The sequence below is a fragment of the Gadus chalcogrammus genome, chromosome 15 (assembly GCF_026213295.1).
Source record: "Gadus chalcogrammus isolate NIFS_2021 chromosome 15, NIFS_Gcha_1.0, whole genome shotgun sequence".
NCBI lineage: Eukaryota > Metazoa > Chordata > Actinopteri > Gadiformes > Gadidae > Gadus > Gadus chalcogrammus.
In genome coordinates this window covers 16,676,417-16,695,841 of record NC_079426.1, presented here as the reverse complement: position 1 = coordinate 16,695,841, position 19,425 = coordinate 16,676,417, and the positions used below count along the sequence as shown (strand labels likewise).

Below are 19,425 nucleotides of genomic sequence, written 5' to 3'. Positions count from 1 at the left end.
AGATCTCTCATGCTCTCCTTTCTTTTAGCCTATATCTCTCTCCCTCCCTTCCTTTAGCTCTATCTTTCTCTCTCCATTTCTCTCTCTGGCCCTTCATCATTGATGTACAATCTTAACTTCTCCAAAACAATGAATACAACAATAACAAAAAATAAACAACCACACCCTATATCATCACACAAGGCCTGAGCAAAGGGGTAGGGGGGAGTGGGGGGGGCACCATACTGACCTGTGTTGGCATGAGATGGCCTGGCTCGAGTTCATAGATGTGAGCCCACGCAATGCCCTGGGTGGAAGTGAGGGAGTGCTGGGAGCCTCACACTACCATATATGGCGATTGAGTAGGGGGGGAGGGGGATGGGGGAGGGGGAGGAGGAGAGAATCCTAGCTGGTTATTAAAGAGAGGCAGGGTCTCCCCGGCCACGCTACGAGAGGACACGCCAAACTCATTTACACAGGCCATATTGGGAGGAGAGAGAGAGAGAGAGAGAGAGAGAGAGAGAGAGAGAGAGAGAGAGAGAGAGAGAGAGAGAGAGAGAGAGGAGAGAGAGAGAGAGAGAGAGAGAGAGAGAGAGAGAGAGAGAGAGAGAGAGAGAGAGAGAGAGAGAGAGAGAGAGAGAAGAGATACCCTCCTGTCTCAGTGTGGGTGTAACTAATAAATTGTCGGAGGACATTAAAATGAAGCTCTATGTAAATTGGATTTTGAGGAATGTGAGATCATTACGTATTGCCTGCTGCTGTTACAAAGCAATTTCTACCTAGCCCGATAACATTCCGATTTTGCCAAAATGTGGAATTGTAATCAGTTGGTTCTACAATTAATTAATTATCTCCTTTATAGAAAGAAAATATTAGTAATTATTTGTGCATCCACCTCCAACCAAGACTATTATCCATATTTTCTAAATGCATGCTGACTGCTGGATATTATGTGGAAGACAGAGATGTAACATTTACATTTACAACGATTCCTTCCTCTCACCCCCTCCCCTCCTAACCAGCAGATAATCTGCCCATGATTATCACAAAAAACAATGTTGCCTAGCAACAAACAATTAAGCAATGTGCTTTTAGAGGCTGTGTTGTGCTGTCCATTAACAGATAAAATTACAAAGGCAGCAAATGTCAGCCGTATTCAAATGAGGTGTTTTCTGGATGTAGCGTGTTGTCTTTTTGAAGAATTTCTTTTATCTTTAAAGAACTCGACGGTATCCCGCCCAGAGCATGCTTCCTACTTTGCAAGCGACCACATAAAAACAAGGACAACCCGAGCGCCTCAGGTCAGCGGTTTTCTCCGTAGACCACTGGCTGGGCGGTTGGCAGTGGCCCAGCATATCGAGCCATGACTCTGGTTTGTAGGAAATGACAGAATCAGTGGATTAACTCTGCGCTGGAAGGGGAGGATTTGACGGATTACCGAGCCATCTCCTCTCTCATTACAACATGCACAGAGAAAGAGAGACACATGTTGGCGATGAGCTGGTGTAGATGGAACAATCAGCCCATAGTGACTGCAATCACTGATGTCTATCGCTCTACTGAAGAAAAAAGGCAGTGATAAGGGGATCCTGTTCGTATTTGAAGTGTAATGTTGCAGACTATAGAAGTGATTGCATACAGTGTACCCAACATAACCTATATAACTGTTTTAATGGAAAATCAAGTTTAAATTGATCTATTTAAATTAAAATACCTTCAATACTCAATGTAAAAAATACTTCTGCTTCCCTTTTAATTTTCCACACTATAAACTTCAGCATCCTCCCTGGTGCTGTCATTGGCAGTTAGCGAGTAGGAGCGTAGGATTTGTGTTCAACAGAACCGACAGTTTCAAACAAACAAACCACAGAACACAGCTGATTGCCATTCTGTGCAGGTCAGAGCCGTGCACCTTGTCTGAGGCAGGGCGGGGAGACAGCCGCCCGGCGCAGTCCACTCAAGAGGCCCTCCAGGCGACTCTCAAGCGCTCCTATTAGCATAACCCAGTCCTACATCCATCCTCACAACTGTAGAGTCTGTGAGGGGGACACAGGGAGACAGAGCACAGCACAAGAGCTGCTGTCGAGTATGTAGAACTGCAGATTGAACGTCATCGTGGCGGCTGCTAATCTAGCCATCACAAAGTAAGGCAGCTTGGGTGTCTTTGATGATATATTTGCCATTATAGCTGTGGTTTGTGTTCTGATGTCACATTGCATGTTCAATGTGTCCCGCCGTGGTAAACAAGTCCACCAACAGGGATACAGACACCCAAGCTCATATGGTGTACGCATGATTACATACCCGTGAATGCACGAGAATATGTAAACAGATCCGCCGATTCAGTGAGATTGCGAGGGAAAGACATTCAAGATCTCTACCAAATAAAAGGATGTCAAAGGACGTAAGTACTGCCTGTGTTAGATTACCTGTCAGCCCGAGAGCTTGTGACAGCACAATTGTTGAAATTGAGGACGTTTCAAAATGGATATGGACAGCTGTCGCACAGCCTTATCTGCCAAACAGATCCTCACCAAAAGAATCTGACAGGAAAATAAATACTAATAATCAAGAAATGATGGGAAAGAATGCATAACCATCTCAAGATAAGAATTCCTTTAACAGGGATTGAAGCATACAACTACGTACCAGAAGTAGGGCAGTGGATGGATTATCGAGGGTTATTCAAATAAGTCATCCCTGCAGAGCAGCAGGGCTTAATACAGAAATCATTCCATGCATAGGATGCAGCATTACAAATCGACTATACTGGTCAAACATAATGGAATGAACAGGTTTCATATACTGTCGTAATGTATGAAATGATACTGGAGGAATAACCTCTATTCTACCTGGACAGATACGTTAGGCCCGTAATACATTATGATTTGTTTAGAAAATAGACATTTCGTTTTTTAATGCACATACTAATTGTACTTCCAATAAATATTTACACAATCAATTTCATGAATTGGAATGATGCATCCACGATTATGGCTACTTTGCAACACTGGCACATATAATAACCGCATTCATACAATTAAAGTTGATGAATGGAAAAGATAGAAATAGATGAGCCCCAACATCTTGCCATCCTCTGAAAGAGAGCCAAGATAATGATGGACTCCATCCGGTTGAAAAGCCAGAGGGTGTGTTTGAGTGATGATAGAGAAAGAAAAGTGTTTTACTTAGATCAGGAGAAGCCATGCTGGACATGATGACTGGCGGTCCAGTGCGACGACTCGTCTTCTGCATGGGTGCCTGGGAGCCTCCCTGGCCCTGTATGGGCCCCGACACAGCCACCATTGAGCAATCAGAGTTGGGTCCCCCGGTCTTACGCATCATCTGTGGACTAGGGTGTGGGCTGTGCATGGGTGACGGAGGTAGGTTCCGGTCTCTCTTCATAAGCTCCATGGGCACAGTATAGTTAGTGGAGTACGCCTTCGGTACCTGCTGTGGTTGTTGTAAAGCCGGCATCGACAAGGGCATTTGCTGCGGCAGTTGTTGGAAAGACATGGCGGACATTGACCCCGTCATCTGCTGAGGCATCATCTGCATGGGCATGCCCATACCGGAGTGCTGGGAGTAGGCCGACATGGGCCGTGGCTGCACAGGTACCATGGCTCCTGTGTATGGCCCCGGGGTGCGTGGTGCCTGGCCGTGGTATCCTCCATTGGCTTCCATCAGCTGTTGGGACGGGGCGCTGCTTGGCCTCCGTCCCATCATCTCCCCCATTCTTGGGGAGATGGTCTGCATTCCTCCTGGGGTCTGTGGAGGCATTAGATGCGGGTCGATTGCCAAAGCCTGGGAAAGGTGTGGTTGATTTTGGTAATGTTGGTGTTGGTAGATGTCCGAACGGTGGCTGAAGCTATTGGAGCGGCCCCTCATGGCTGGCTGCTGCTGGTTTGGGGCCGGTAGAGAATCAGTGGGCCGCTTGCAGTTGAGGGCCAAACGAGCAAGGACGCGAGCCTGGCCCAGGTTCGAGGCTACGGTGCGGACGTCGTTCTCCTCCATGACAGCCAGCATGCCCGTAGAGTCAAAGCCCTGCTGGATGAGTGTCGAGATGGTGCGCTCCGAGAGGCCCTCATTTCGCAGCAGAGCCACAAACTCTGGGTCAGTCTTCTTGGGGTCCACAGGTCCAGGGGTTTGAGGAACAGGTGGAAGAGGAGAATGGATCTGAGTGGCTGGAGGAGGCGGAGCAGGGATGTTGACTGGGACCGGGGCGACTACTTGAGCTAGAGCAGGCGGTGGTCCAAGCGGAACAGCCATTTGCAGGTTTGGGTCATAAACAGACATTGGTGGAGGGGGCAGGGGCTGCTGCTGCTGCAATTGTTGCTGCTGCAATTGTTGCTGCTGGATTTGCTGCTGCTGCAATTGCTGCTGCTGTAATTGTTGCTGCTGCAATTGCTGTTGCTGCAATTGCTGCTGCTGAATCTGCTGCTGCTGCAAGTGTTGCTGCTGTTGTAACTGCTGCTGCTGTTGCTGCTGCAGCTGCTGCTGCTGGAGCTGATGCTGCTGTTGGATGGTGAAGGGTGAGCCTGCATCCTGCCTCATGACGATGCCCTGACAGGCAGGGTCCACCACCAGACAGGTAGCGGCCCCCGGCTGCTGTGGATCCACCGGATGCCCGTTGATATCAGTATATCCCGGTTGATTCATGGCGGGAGGCTCACTGGCGTAGCGTGGGGAGCCATGCTCTGTGCCGTAGTGAGCTGGAGACGGCGCTCTGCTGGTAATGCGTTGGCCATCTGGCATCATCTTGGCAGCCGCGCTAGCTACAGCTCCGGGGTCCCTATAAAGCCGGTTGATCTCGTGAGCGGTAGGAGGTGGAGGCGGCGGCGGGAGAGGAGAGGGAGGGGCGCGAGCCCCCGGACTCATACCAAAGTGGGAGGCGGACCTGCTGAGCGGATGCGGGGGAGGCGGGACAGGCTGATGTTCTCCCCGGAAAAATCCATCTGCTTGGCGAGGAGTCATCGCCGGGTCATGGGGATAGTACTCCTGATGTCCGACTGAGCCGCGGTGAGCCATGGTCGGACGTTCGTACTGGGTGAGCTCCGGCACAGAGCCCTTTCTCTGCGCCCGGGGATCGAGTCGCTCCGGGTAGCCTGCTCCGTACAGTGCGTCCTGGTGGGAATATGGGTCGCGTTTTAAATCCAGGTCAGGGGGGCGAACCCCTGGCTGCGGCTCGTACCAGCCTCCTCCCTCGCCGTAGGACAGGGAGTTCCTCCTGGCAGCGACCCTCGCTTGTTGCTCGTAAACACCGTCTGCGGACCTGTCCCACTGACCCTCGTTGCCACCCAAAGGTTCCCAGCTGTGGGAGCGACCGAGGCTCGTCTGCTTGTTGGGGACCAGCATTGGAGTGAAGGAGGCAGGAAGTAGACGCTGTTTACGCGGACCGAAGAAGAAGAAGAAGCAGAAGAAGAAACGTAGCTTGCTGCACAGGTGTTCCCTTTCACGTCTTCTGTTACAGTAACATCAAAATAAAAGTACTAGGCCGAGTGGAAGATGAGGCAAAAAAAACAAAGCCAGGTATTTAGTTTCACCTGATATCAGGTTGTAATAATTTCTGCTCTCTGCTGGGTTCTAGTGTATCAGATGACTCCCTTGAGGCCGGCGATCCTTGAATAATTAATTGTTGTCACACTGGCTTGTTGTGCAAAAGGAAACAGGACACCCACACAAACACACGGCAACACACCACATCCGTTGGCTGCAGAGGTGACCGAACTACTACACAAACGGCACAATATCAGGATGTTAGCTTGACATGATCGTCCACTGGTGGTTTAGCCATACAGTGGAAAACACACCAAGAAAGAGCGGGCTGGGCTGGGTCAGAGGGATGGGATGGGCAGGGGCTTGTACTAATCCAGGAGGATTTATCTCCCCCTTCTCCTGGACATTTGACTCGCTCTGCCGATTGCTATTGCGGATTAAAGACTTAATAAAGCCGGCATAATTCTGCTGTCCACTGTGACGTCACGTGAACCAGATAAAACTGTATCGCGGACACGCAACGCAATGTGATGACGACGATTCAGAGGACACGCCCACATTATGACTTGGCCCACCCTATTGGAGGAATCACTTACCTGAGGCAACAGGAGTGCGGTGTCGTCAGTCTGTTTCAGCGACTGGTTATCCCGTTAGTTGCCTGAGCAGACTCAAAGCCACCAGGAGCCAGGGGGAACAGAGGCGAGGCAAAGTAGACAGGTCCATTGAAATGAACACAGTTCTCACTGCTAAGTCCCACGCGCTGTCAGTAAACATCAAATCCACCCACCCTGATTGGATACTAATCCTCTGGGCCCAAAGAGACCATTAGAAGCATGAACACAAGTACTGCACAATTAACTCTCAAATGTCAATGATGCATTGGAAGATGTCACCTTCACCAAGCTGCTCACTGTTGTAAATGAATAACAGATTGGAAATTGACTCACTGCATTTGAAATGAAACATGAATAACCGGCAAGCGATGGAAGAGGATTCAGAGGAAACATTAAGCAATGTGCATGACCCTTTATAGACTTGATAACCAAATAATAAATAAAGACAAATATAAGGCAATGTTTAGACGATGAAATAATACAATAAGATGCAGCCATACCAACATAATAAACACTACTTTAATTCTAGGATTTTCTGATAACCATTCTGTTTTCACAGGCAGACTAAGTCAGCTGAACAACACTCCCCTACATGCTACTCTGATCCTCTTCACACGCCATGCCCCATAATATGGACTACCACTCTTTGCAGAAAATAAGTGGTTTTTTTTCGGGTTTGCAGGTACATTGTGAAAAGAGAACACAAGTGAATTCTGGATAACCAAAAGCTTTCAAAGACAGCAACCTGTCAAGACTTGACAACCCCAGTCGAAATTGGCCTAATTCCACAATGCCAAAGTAAAATATGTATTTTTATATATTGGTCATTAAAATTAAAATAAATGTAGTACAATACGACACATCAAAGAATTAATAAAGGCATATTGTGTCTACCGCTGAGACCCAAAATTGCACAGACATTTTCTATTTTGCATATGTAAAGCCATGCAGCCCAACAAAACACAATTAACGTCCAAAACAGGAACACACGACCGGCAATTTAGACAAATCTGTGGCTTGGGAGGTGGCCTGGCAGATCCACATTTATTCCCAGCTTCCTGCACTGTACGTGGGTCACCCGATGACTCCTTCATTAATTAATGGAAGAAGTGTTCACTCTCATCCCACTGTATACTTCCAACATGGCTCTCCAACATTATTCTCATTTTTGCTGCACTGTTCTCCCCACCTGAGACCGTGCTGAGATGGACGGTTTACATTAGCATGGCGGGCACGGAGCGCTCCAGGGAAAAGGCATGTGTAAATACGACAGTGTAAAGTTGACCGACCCGTGTTGTTTTTGTCTCGGTTAATTAAGGTTTTGTAATTAAGGAGGGATTGGAGAGCGGTGAAGTGTTGAAATACTCCTCCCTCTTCACAGCTCGGCATGACAGGAGGAGCGATGGCAGCCCACAGAGAAATATAAATAAATTAATGCAACCAGTGCTGTCTATCGCTGCGTGTCATGGGCACCTGGCTACGTCTGTCAAAGGGAAATTAACATGGACAGAGGAATGTTAAAGAATAACAAGTCCTTCAACACTATATTGAAAGTTTCAAGCTACCTAACCCTTTACTGTGACCCAGTCAACTCCATCATCCTAGAGATTTAATCTCGCATTATTGAGGATAATGTCATCAAAAGGTTTAGATCGTCATCAAAGTTCAAATATTACTGGCCATTCTCCCCAATGGCCCTTCCCCACTACAACGTGTCTGTGAATGTATTTCCCTATTTAAATACAAACTGTATCCACCAGAATAATATACTAATAGCAGGCTACCCCCTCAGTTTTTTCCCAAACTCTTGAAGAATATCTTCTGAGCACGGCACCGTGCTTTCACATGTGAGGATGCTGGGCCAAAATTGTATGCTCTGGGTACATACTTTGTCGAAGTAAATTGTTCAAACTTTTGCATTCTGATGTGCCATTATTTGCCAGACTAGGCAAACTGAACCAGATTTGTTGTAACAAAGGGATTTAGGAATTAAGCACAGGCTTTCAGAGCAAATATAATAGCGCTATGTTGCATGCTTAGAGAAAGCACTTCCACTGCATACAAGAGATGTCATTTCAGGGAAATGAACCGAACTTCATCAGCTGACAATAACTTCCGGTGGCGTAACTTCAATTACATGTAGGTGCCAAGTACTGCCAACCCTGAATTGTTTTTTTTCAGGTAAAACGTGATATGCTTTTCTCCCTGACGCTAAAGGATGCCTGTAATAAGGGATTCCTTGCAGTGTCAATGCCCTTGAATGTGGCTTAATTCTGTGGTAATGTAGTAATAGGACCTGAAAGTGGAAGAAAGCCGCAATAGAAAGTGGTACTTTAAGTTGGTCTGCGATTTAGTTTATTTGTATTTGTATGTTGAAACAGCCTTGATCACGCAAGTCTATTTCATTAAAAATGTAACTTTTGAGTGATGTTCCACAAATGCTATTTTTCAAGTGTGAAATTTGTCTTTATGAACCGTTTCCTTCCGATCAAGACTTTGAATAATTATGTCACGGAAAAAGACTAAACTAAAAAAAAGTGCAACTATTAAAAAGGTAATATACATGCCAAGGCATATATACACACACACTCAAATAAAATAAGTGCTGGATGGACTGAATTGTTAGCAAATATTAATTTAAGGAGAAAATATTTAGTCAATGGTAAATCTGAATACAAACTAATGAAACAAAATGACCTGCAAGTAATTTGAAAAAATGCTAATTTAAGAGAACAGAATATTGAAATGAAGACCTTCTTGAATACATAAAGGATCTCACCAGGAAATTAAACTTGACTGTTTCACCTTTGAAGCTAATTTCCAGTGATATTATTATTCACTTATTCAACAATTTATGAATAGGCCTAGGTGTCAAATCAGTTTATTAGATATTTTACAACCAAATGTAATAAACTGTAATAACTTCCTCTACTGCTGAATTATTTGGGCTCAGAGGGAAACTTCTGGAAAGCTGCCGGCTTTCGGCCAACAGTATGGCCTTAAGTTCCCCCTCTCCCATCTTTATAGCACGCATTGGGCATGGCCGGCAAGCGTTTCAGCTGGCCCCACCCAATCAAATCCCAAGGGATAACATCACACTCTATGTAAGAAGCACTCTGAAAGCCATTTCACGTTGTCTTTGACGATTGAGCACCTATACATTGCCGTACTGTAAACCATCCTTGACGGTTTCAAACGTCATGCAGAGCAGAGGTTAAGGGTGCATCAGCTCATATACCACTCCCACAGGACAACGGCTGATGCCATAACAAACCCTATGCACCATACCAGGACTCAGAACCACAGGATGGAATGCCCCGGTGTACAAGGGATTTACACATGTCCAACCCATACGGCTGTATCAACAAGGGGGGTGAAGGATCCTCAATCCATCAGTGCCATCTGTGCCACAAAATTCGAGGTCTGGGGGGTTTTGTGCTGCTGCTAACACCATGTTATACATCATTCAGCCTTTTCCCCTTGGAATAAAGCAACTCTTTGGATGCTTAAGACCACTATGGCCGTTATGTCAAGGTTTTAGAAAGTGGAAGAAAGCCGCAATAGAAAGTGGTACTTTAAGTTGGTCTGCTATTTAGTTTATTTGTATTGTTCGAGGCTGCCATTTTGGGATTTTTAGCCTCCATATACGCTGAAATGTGTCTCAATCCCTTTTTGACAAGGTCCAACTGGTTGCTCTTGTAAAGGTTTGTTACGTAACTTAATGTTACGTGATGCAGGTAAAGTGTTGATTCCTCATTGCTCTTTAACTTCATCCAACTAGCCTACCTAGCTGCCCTTGAAATTGTCATCTATTAATGTGAATGTCAAGAGTCCTTCTTGTACTTGGGGAGCACGGTCTGCTGTTGGAGGGGAGGCAGGTTAGAGTAAAGGACCCGTGGATTCACGGAGCTAACGTTTAATAAACCCCCTGCATCCCCCTGTCACTCAGCACCCACGCCATGCCTTCAGATGAATAATGCAGCCCAGCGAGGGGGGAGGGGTCAGTCCACCGGCGGGCTTGAACCGTGTGCTCGCATCATCTGCACAGTTGTAATGCGTGCGCCACTCGCACTTACTGAATGCTCAGTCTGTATGAGTTGAAGGGTTCACATGCGACGATCCCATCTGGAATCCCTCTCGCTCTGTCCGTCCGTCTGTCCACCCGCCCCTCCGCTCAACACACACACAAACGTACCGCCGAGAGTACGTACATCCAGCCCGGGTGATCCTTCTGATCCTCTTGTCTCTACTGTGTGTGTGTGTGTGTGTGTGTGTGTGTGTGTGTGTGTGTGTGTGTGTGTGTGTGTGTGTGTGTGTGTGTGTGTGTGTGTGTGTGTGTGTGTGTGTGTGTGTGTGTGTGTGTGTGTGTGTGTTTGCTCGGACTGTGTTGATATGCAGCAGTCAGCGAGTGGCAAGCATCTCCTTGTTAATATGCACTTCTTTTCATTTTCTTTATTTTTTTCTCCAGACACACATACCCTAACCAAACCCATAGCCTTGGCCTGACATGCATACATGAATAAGTGACAAGACTAACGAGAAATGGATACCGGGCTGCCTGCAACAGAAATACAAATAACCTCTTCCCTTCAGTCCAACTCGTGTGCTCCAGGCATGATTTGAATGTTAAACACATGTTGACTTATGCATGAGCTGGGGACAGCAGGCAGTGACTGGAAATGGAATTACAAAGCCGGCATATGGTTAAAAGAATATGACTGTCACAGGCATTACAATTCACATTGAGAAAGATTTAGTTGACTTTATTGGCGTTTGTGTGAGTCCAATGAGATTACGCCTTCCGTAATGGATCTCAATACCTTAAACATTTTTTTATTCGTTTTTTATTTATGGTGAACACATCAATGCTAGCGTATATCAATATGATGATGTTAGCGGTGCGCTAGGTGACATTATGAATAGTTTTCCCAGAGTTGGGCTGTTGAGAGCCATTATGGATCCAGGAGTAAGTGTCTCATGAGCGAAAAGCACCTCAGCCCAAACTCTCTATTTGCCTCTCTCTCTCTCTCGCTCCTCTCTCAACACCCTTATGCCCTGGGTTGCCGGTGGTAAATGGTGAATGAGAGAGCGCGTTTACCCAAAATGCATCTCTTTTCACTGCTTCTCATTAGCTCTCCAACCGCCACTTGTTCTTTTCTGGTCTCTCACTGAAAACAGATGTGCCAGGAGTTTTTTATAATTCCGAGCGGAAGATTTAGAATTAGGTTTTTCGTGAAACAAACGTGATATGACGTGATGAGGAACAAACAGGAAAAACAGATACGTGTAGAAAAAATATCCGTACATACAATAAACCTGAAACTGTTCAAGAGTCACAGTTTATATAAATAGTCTGAAACCACACACATTTGAATTTGCTTTTTCATTTGGTTATTTTTAGAATGTAATCAACACAAGGCCCAATGGTATTGCAGCACCACCCTCCAGTACTCTGTCCCATGGTCCTCACACACGCACACACACACACACACACACACACACACACACACACACACACACACACACACACACACACACACACACACACACACACACACACACACACACACTGTAAGTTTTGGCCTGGAGCCTGAAACACAGGGGGTGGGGTTAAGAGATGGTGAGGAGATGGTGGGGGGGAGAGGCAGAATCTCAGAGTGCTCCGATGACTTCATACATCAACAGAATGCCAGTGGCTGTGGTAGGATTGGGAAAGAGCTGGAGGGATGGAGGGAATAAGGACGAGGAGGAAGGGAAAGAATGAGGCCACTAGGGAAGTGGGCAGGTAGTTCCTTTTTAGGGGGAGGCTTCAATGTTCAGGATAACACAGGGAATAAACCCTCTGCATCTGGGGACAATGAACTCTTTTTCCTGCAAAAAGTTAAAGATAGAAGGTATTTTTTTTCAGACAGTAACTTCATAATATGTGGTTAGAAATCCTCATTGATTATGTGGGATAAACAAACACCAAACAAAGGAAAAAAAAAATCATACTTTTACTTTCAGTAGTGATTATTGGTACACACACACACACACACACACACACACACACACACACACACACACACACACACACACACAGACTATAGCAATCAATTCACACATTTCCCACTCAGAAATAAATGCCACTGCCCCACCGTGTGGTGTATGCTTTGGAGTACATCATGCTTACAATCAGAGCATTGACATGGGGGCGGATGCTTTCACCTCCCTCTCTCTCTCTGCTTGCACTCACACAGCTCTAGCATGTCCCATCGCTGATGCCCAGACCAGTCAGTTAGCTCTGGCTAAATGATGGTGGCAACAGCTTCTGGTGGTGCCCGAGCCAGGCATGCTGGTTCCACAGATGGAGAAGACAGAAGGATGGGGTGAACGGAGGGCTGGAGAGAGATAGGGGGACAGAGAGAGAGGGGCAGAGAGTCGGAGACAGAAAGAAAGAGAAGATAGAGAGAGAGAGACAGAGAGACAAAAAAGAGAGCGACTGAGAGAGATAGGGTGGGAGAGCAAGAGAGCAAGAGAGACAGAGAGAGCAAGAGAGAGAGATAGGGAGGGAGAGCAAGAGAGCAAGAGAGATAGAGAGCAAGAGAGAGGGATTGGTGCTCCTAACAGCTGTTTGCCTCGGCCCTCTTATTGGGGTTGTACACACTTTGGCCACATATCAAACATACAACAGAGGGACTAATTGCACCGTATATTTGTGAAGGCCAACATCTTATCCATTGAGTGCTGTTGCTATTTTGCCAGGCCGATGTATTATGGGTTTCGCTCACAAAACGTTGATGAGAACACTTGAGGGCGGAATATATCACAGTATTACAGGAAAGACAATTTTTTCAAACAATTGCTCTTGAAAAAAAATCAATGATCATAAATCATTATCCAAGTATAAGGAAAGATGGACATAACAAATCACACAATACCAACCTCAGTATTTACATACATATATTCTCCTGCTGTACACAATGTTTTAAGAAGATGTTAACAATTCCTTCTTTTCATTAAACAGAGAGAGAGAGAGAAACTGTGGCCCCATTATTGGTCCAAAAAGATAAACGGTAGCAACTTTCTCAGTTTCTCCCACTCAGTCTCACTTCCAAATCCTTCTGGTAGTCTCTCTTACGAAATGGATAAAAAAAAAAAAAAAATGCTTTCAAATTCATCCCACTTCATGTCTCTGATTGCACTTCTCCCAGCTTCTACGTTAATCGGAAGAAGAAGAAAAATAAAATGATGTGTATATATGTATATATAAATATATATTAACGTTAAGTTCTACCTCAAGCATGGGTCCCACCTTGCCTGTTACTGATAACCGTGGGTGGCTTTCAAGTGGGGACAGGAATCAACGTATCTCACGTACAGCACCACTCCTTGCCTGTTTCCCGACCCCCTCCCCCATCCCCACACACTTTTTCTTCCTCCCCCCTGATACGGCTGAACAGATTTATCTCCCTCATATAGACTGTGTGATTCACGGCCCTCTGATCTTTTCACTTCCTCGATATGAATCACCCGTTTCACATTTTCAAGAGCCGCAGCCCGGTGAGTAACTGCTTAAAAAAAGAAAAAAGGGACAGAACGAAAGAAAGAAAAAAAAAATCCCATTATAGTCATTGAAGTGACCTAATTGTCTGTGCTGGACGCTGCAGCGGCTGTCTGTGGTGCCTTGGGGTGTGTGTGGCTGTGTGTGTGACTATCAGTGACTTATGTGTGTCTGTGTGGGCGCACACATGCAAATGTTTTACTGTCTGTGTGTGCGCGTGCGTGCGTGCGTGCGTGCGTGCGTGCGTGCGCGCGTGCGTGCGTGCGTGCGTGCGTGTGTGTGTGTGAGAGCATGTGTGGCGTGTGTGTGTAAAGGGGGAGGGGTCCGCACTATAATACAGCATTTTACGATGTTTGCTTCGCTGACCTCAGAGAAGACAGCGCGGTGCGGTTCCCCTGTGCATATGAAGAATCGCCCAGATGAGGAAGTGTTTGTTTGGGAAAACAAGGGCTTGCGGTAGGGCCAAAAACATAAAGTGGGGAACCCAGAGCCACATCCCATGTGGCTGCGGTCCCAAGGCAGAGTTAGGATACCGCTACAGCTTCCATCCGTGGGACTACATCGCCTACAATAATAATCCATAGAGTTGGGCAATGAATGTCAGTGTGATTTCAAGGGGTATAAGAGTAACAAAAAATATACTTTTTGTGCTGCATGCACAACAAAGGCTTTGGCTGACTGTGCATCTGGGCACAATACGACGTCTTTTACTCTATTGTCTCTATATATATCCGACAGAGACTTCAACAGACACTTTTAATTAGTCCACAGGCTTTCAGGAGTGTTTTGTATCTCCTATGATCTCTAAACCTTTATTAGTTCCATTTAAAGGGAACCATTAAAGGGAACATTACACAAGGCTTCTTTTGTTTTGTTTATTCTCATTAGTGGAGAATCCCTCTCGTGCTGCGCTGACTGACGACGACGACAGAGCGAGTGTGAGGACCGACGCAATCCACTGCAATGTCTCAGGTGCCTCCTCTGATTGGAATGTCATTTTAACGATGAACACACTGCCAATCTCGGTTTCAATCTTCCTATGCCCTCCTCTTATCCTAATCACACTGTCTGCATTTTCCTCTGTTTGAAAAACTACCCAGGCAAGCATGCGATAACCTCAGCACTACTGAAACCTGCATTATCATTGCCATGGTGAAGTCTTTAGCCAATATATTTTACCACCAAAATATAAGTTCATATAGCCTGGCTCCGCCCGCCTAAGTTCCCTTCAGTACAACGTCTGGGTTTGCGGTATATTCACGGGTTTTCTCCATCCAAATTTTGTGCGTCCAATCAGCAAACAGAGGGAGACTGAGAACGATAAAGTTATAATCAGCTCTCGTTGACGGACATCTTCACGCACGGTTTTTGGTTTGGTTACAGCCTGCGCGCAACGTGATTCCCGACGGGTCCCGGCGGATGACATACATCAGAACCATACGTTAGCGATTGGTTATGGCAGATCCAGAGAGGCACTGGGCAGATCCAATAGTTTTAAACTTCAACAGACACCCGCCTTCAAGTGAGTTAACGTTGGTCAATTGAGTGGGTCCAGACTCTCTGTGCAAATGAAATGAAGTACGAGAGTCTGGTAGGACCAGGCTAAAGTTCATCAGCACTTTCCTGGTACTCAATTAAAAGTTCTACAGAATCAGCATTTTACATCAACTGCATTGAGGAGCACCCAATAGTCTTCATACTTTTATCTAGAAACGGCCGGTGCTTCTCTTTGGTGCACCAGTACTCTTGTGAAGGTCGCCCCCAGGAGCGAGCAGAGCATTCCCGGGTCTAAATATGGAAAACGCAGCAGGAGCTAATGAGAGAATGTTAAACCGAGAAGGAGGAAGGAGCCATCTCTGTTGACGCAGAGAAGAAGAGGAGAATAGAAGCACAGGAGAAGAGGAGACGATAAGGAGAAGATATGAGCAGTAAAAGAGTGTAGAAGAGGGGAAGAAGAGGAGAGGAGAAGAGGAAGAGAGGAAAAAGAGACAAAGATAAGAGGGGGCGGAGAGGAGAACAGGAGAGGGGAGATGAGGAGAAGAGTAGAGGGGAGAAGAGAAGAGAAGACGGGGAGAAGAGGAAGAGAGAAGAGGGGGAGAAGAGGAGACGAGAGTGAGAAGATATGAGCAGTAGAAGAGGAGGAAAATAAAAGGAGAAGAGAAGCAAAGGAGAAGAGGAGAGCCGGAGAAGAGGAGAGGAGGAGGAGAGGAGAAGAGAATTGGAGGAGAAGAGGAGGATAAAAAGAGAAGAGGAGGATAAAGTAGGAGAGGGGCAGTAGGATTGCCCTGCTCACCTTCACAGATCCTGTCCAGCCGCTGCCTCTTCACTTTGTGTTTGTCCGTCAGCGCCATCCCTTCACCGCTCCAGGGGCCTCTCTCTGCTCCGTCCGGATCTCCGCCCTCCTGTCTGCGCTCCACTAGCCAGTCAGCTCCACAGTGACGGGGCCGCCAGGTACAGGGAAGCCCTTAAGGGCACACTTTGAAGTCTCACACCTGAAAGGAACACATTCTCATATTAGATTAAACTTTCATGGAAATGAAAAAGATATTGTGGCCTTTGAGTTGCGTTTGTATTCCCTGCTTCATCTGAGCGATAAGATAAAGCAAATGTATAAAAAGTTTTGTTTACTCCAGAGTCTGAGCAATAAGGTCAAACTCATATTTTGGATATGAGATATAAAGGTCTGCTCAATACAGATAATGTGATGTTTTAAAAGAAAAAAACAATAAACAACAAACTTGCCTGATTCTTTTTTAAAAAGTATGTTTTTGAATTCATATCTAAAAGATGATTTGATCGTCAGCAAACTGAATTACAAAGTAGTTTATTGCAGGCTCAGCAGCGTCCCCGAAACAGCCCAAAACTCCCCTGAATGTAGAGCATCGAATCACCACTAGAGGGAGCCTTCTTTAAAGAGCAACAGACGACGCGTCATACAGCTGAAGATCTATTTGTCAATTTAATATATCAATGAAAACAAGCGCCTGGAACACATCAACATTACAATTCTTGTTCTCTTCACTGACAGCGTGATGCATTGCAGAAACTAGAAGTTGCAGCCTACTACTATATTAGAATATAGCACCACTTATAAATAAAGAATTGTTCCTTGCCAAAGCTACGGGAAAAAGACCCACACAGACCTGTGTGTATGCATGTGCATGTCTATACATAAAGACACACAGACACCTTAAGGGCAACGTATCCCACAGAGCAGTTAGTCAGCAGATGGGAGGTCGTTGCCACAACAAAAAACCACCCAGGGCAATAGGAGACAAAAACAGTGCAGAAACACATCTAATGGGGCCGGTGATTTAATGGCCAGCTCGCGTTGTGAGTCCTCCGCTCGTTTGTGTGTTGAAACGGCGCGGGGCCGTCTCGCCCCGACCTTGACATTCAGCCGCTGATCCCCACCGCCGATATGACAGGAGGAGGAAATTGTTTACAGCTGAGGAGCAAAGTCAAAGGCAGGTGGTCCTGCTTTTATTGCCCAGCTTGTAACTAAAACCCTACTAAATGGAGGAGGGGGGGGGGGCATGCGTTCTAAATGTCACTGTGTATACCGCAGTCAACCTTGTGCGAACTGCCGTCTTTTCCTTTGTCTATTTTTTGCGCTTCCAGGGTGGCAGGCTGGAGAGACGGTAAACATTCCCCGCTATACGTGCCGACGGGCACATATGAGTTGTGGCTCCTCCGTGATGTTATGTTGGTGTTCAGCAGAACCCACCGGCGCCATGTACCTGTGCTTCACACACACCGGGGTGCCGCCTACTGGAACCGGGGGTCTACAGTACACTTAGGGGGCTTCCCTCCGCTGTTCAATGGCCCTTCTTTTTACTCTGGGGGTTGTGGTGGCCTGGGCATGGCTGCGATAGAAAGCACCAAGCCGTGGTGCATAAGCCAATGTTGAGAAAGTAATAAGTGTGTGTGTGTGTGTGTGTGTGTGTGTGTGTGTGTGTGTGTGTGTGTGTGTGTGTGTGTGTGTGTGTGTGTGTGTGTGTGTGTGTGTGTGTGTGTGTGTGTGTGTGTGTGTGTGTGTGTGTGTGTGTGTGTGTGTGTGTGTGTGTGTGTGTGTGTGTGTGTGTGGGGTCCTCAGCTGTATCTAGACTGTACCTAATATTATCTGCCAGCCCGTTTTGCCACAGTGGTGCAGACCTGCAGGGCTGAAGCAATAAAAAACGTTTTTATTATCGTCTGGCTTCTTTCAAAAGCAGAACACGGAACAGAGGTTAAAGAAATGGCCTTCTGGTACGCATTGACCTACACGCATTCACTTGGCGTTATAACATATTGATCGCTCTGATTGAAATCCAATTGAACAAGGCACAACACACATCAACCGTATTCACTGCACTGTATGTATCTCAGGTTTAAACTTGTCTCAGACCAAGGATCCGTTTGAAACACAAAGACATAATTTGAGCTTTTTTGAAAGGCATCCGGCACCCCCACCCCACCCCACCCAGCAGGGCCTCTTCTCCAGCGGATAAGGAGACAGCTCCGACTGAACTACACTGTCTTCCGCCTTCTCACATTACCGCTGTTTTCTTCCCACTGTCTCTCAATCTCTTCTTCTTCTGTTCCCTTTTGTGCGGTGAGAGTGCACAGGGAGCAAGGCGGGCGGGGGGGAAGATCTTGTTTAGGAGGATAATGGCACTCACTTAAGGCTAGAGAGAAGGAGGAGGAGGAGGAGGAGTGGGTGCAGGCAGGCCATCGGCTAACAGAACGCGTGCATGAGAGACGTCAGAGAGGAAAGAGAAACTCAAACGAGACCGGAGGAGGAAGACATGCCTGGCAGGGGGAGGCGGCGGGGGGGACAGAGAGGGGGGGAGAGCGAGGGAAAGCCAGGGAGGGAGAACGACAGATAAGGAAAGAGAGGGAGGAAGGGAGAGAGAGGGAGAGGAAGAGAGAGGGAGGGGAAGATAGAGAGCTTTTATCTCATATTAACTCTGGACAATGTCCAGAATCAGCACCGGCCATTATCTGGAGTTGCCCTTTTTCACACAAGAGGCAACAAACTGGAGACTGTTTGTGTCAGCTGGTTCAATCGTTGGTTTAGGTGAGGGGTGGCGTGCAATAGGCAGGAAATTATGCAAAAAGTATGCTGCGGAAACAGCATTTTTATTAAAACGCTTATCAACGATGGCCGTGTCTACTGTCGCAGCCATCATGATGATTGTTTTTGCTTCCTCAACCTCAGATGTTTGTGTTCTCATGGTTTTGCGCCGGTCGCATGGGGGAATTCCTCTCTTCACCTACCCTGCTATCAGAGTATGTAGAATCTAGTGGCTTTGAATTCTCCGGAAGATGACCTGATCTATTCTCAACTGGGCTCAATCGGACGTTAGACTTGGGCACTGGCAGGGAGTAAATAAGATCTGGCCCTGATTTCTGACGTCTTTGTTCTCACATACAGCTCCTCCGGGTAATACAAAGATAAGTGCGGGTGGTAGTGTGAAAGGGGCTTGAGATAGAGAGAGAGAGAGGGTGAGTGAAAGAGAGAGACATACACAGAGATCTATAGGCTGAAGTAAGCTTTCAGCGTGAGAGAGAGACAGACAAAGAGATCTATACGCTGAGTCTGCTTTCAAATAGAACATTGTTCCAAAAGAAGAAAGTGGTGGAAATAAAAGGTGTGCATTTGGCAACAGGTGAACAGAATCCAGTGAAACCACAGCATCTGCTTGATCTTTTCAGACGCATGGCCCTTAAAGGGGAAGTGCAGCACAAAGGAAAGGAAGAGAGAGGGGGGGTGGTTGCCTGTAGCCAGGGAACAAAGTCTCCTGTTTTTTG

General features: G+C 46.5%; 1 protein-coding gene across 3 annotated transcripts in view; it reads right to left on the bottom strand.

Moving 5' to 3' along the window:
• The window catches only part of LOC130404284 (C-terminal-binding protein 2-like), a 65,103-nt gene that overhangs the window by 28,086 nt on the left and 17,592 nt on the right, over positions 1-19,425 (bottom strand). For all 3 annotated transcript variants that reach the window (XM_056608939.1, XM_056608938.1, XM_056608941.1), the window contains one exon: positions 15,926-16,124. In XM_056608939.1, the coding sequence (XP_056464914.1) occupies positions 15,926-15,983 (58 nt within the window). In that variant the 5' untranslated portion in view covers positions 15,984-16,124. The remainder of the gene's footprint in view (positions 1-15,925; positions 16,125-19,425) is intronic.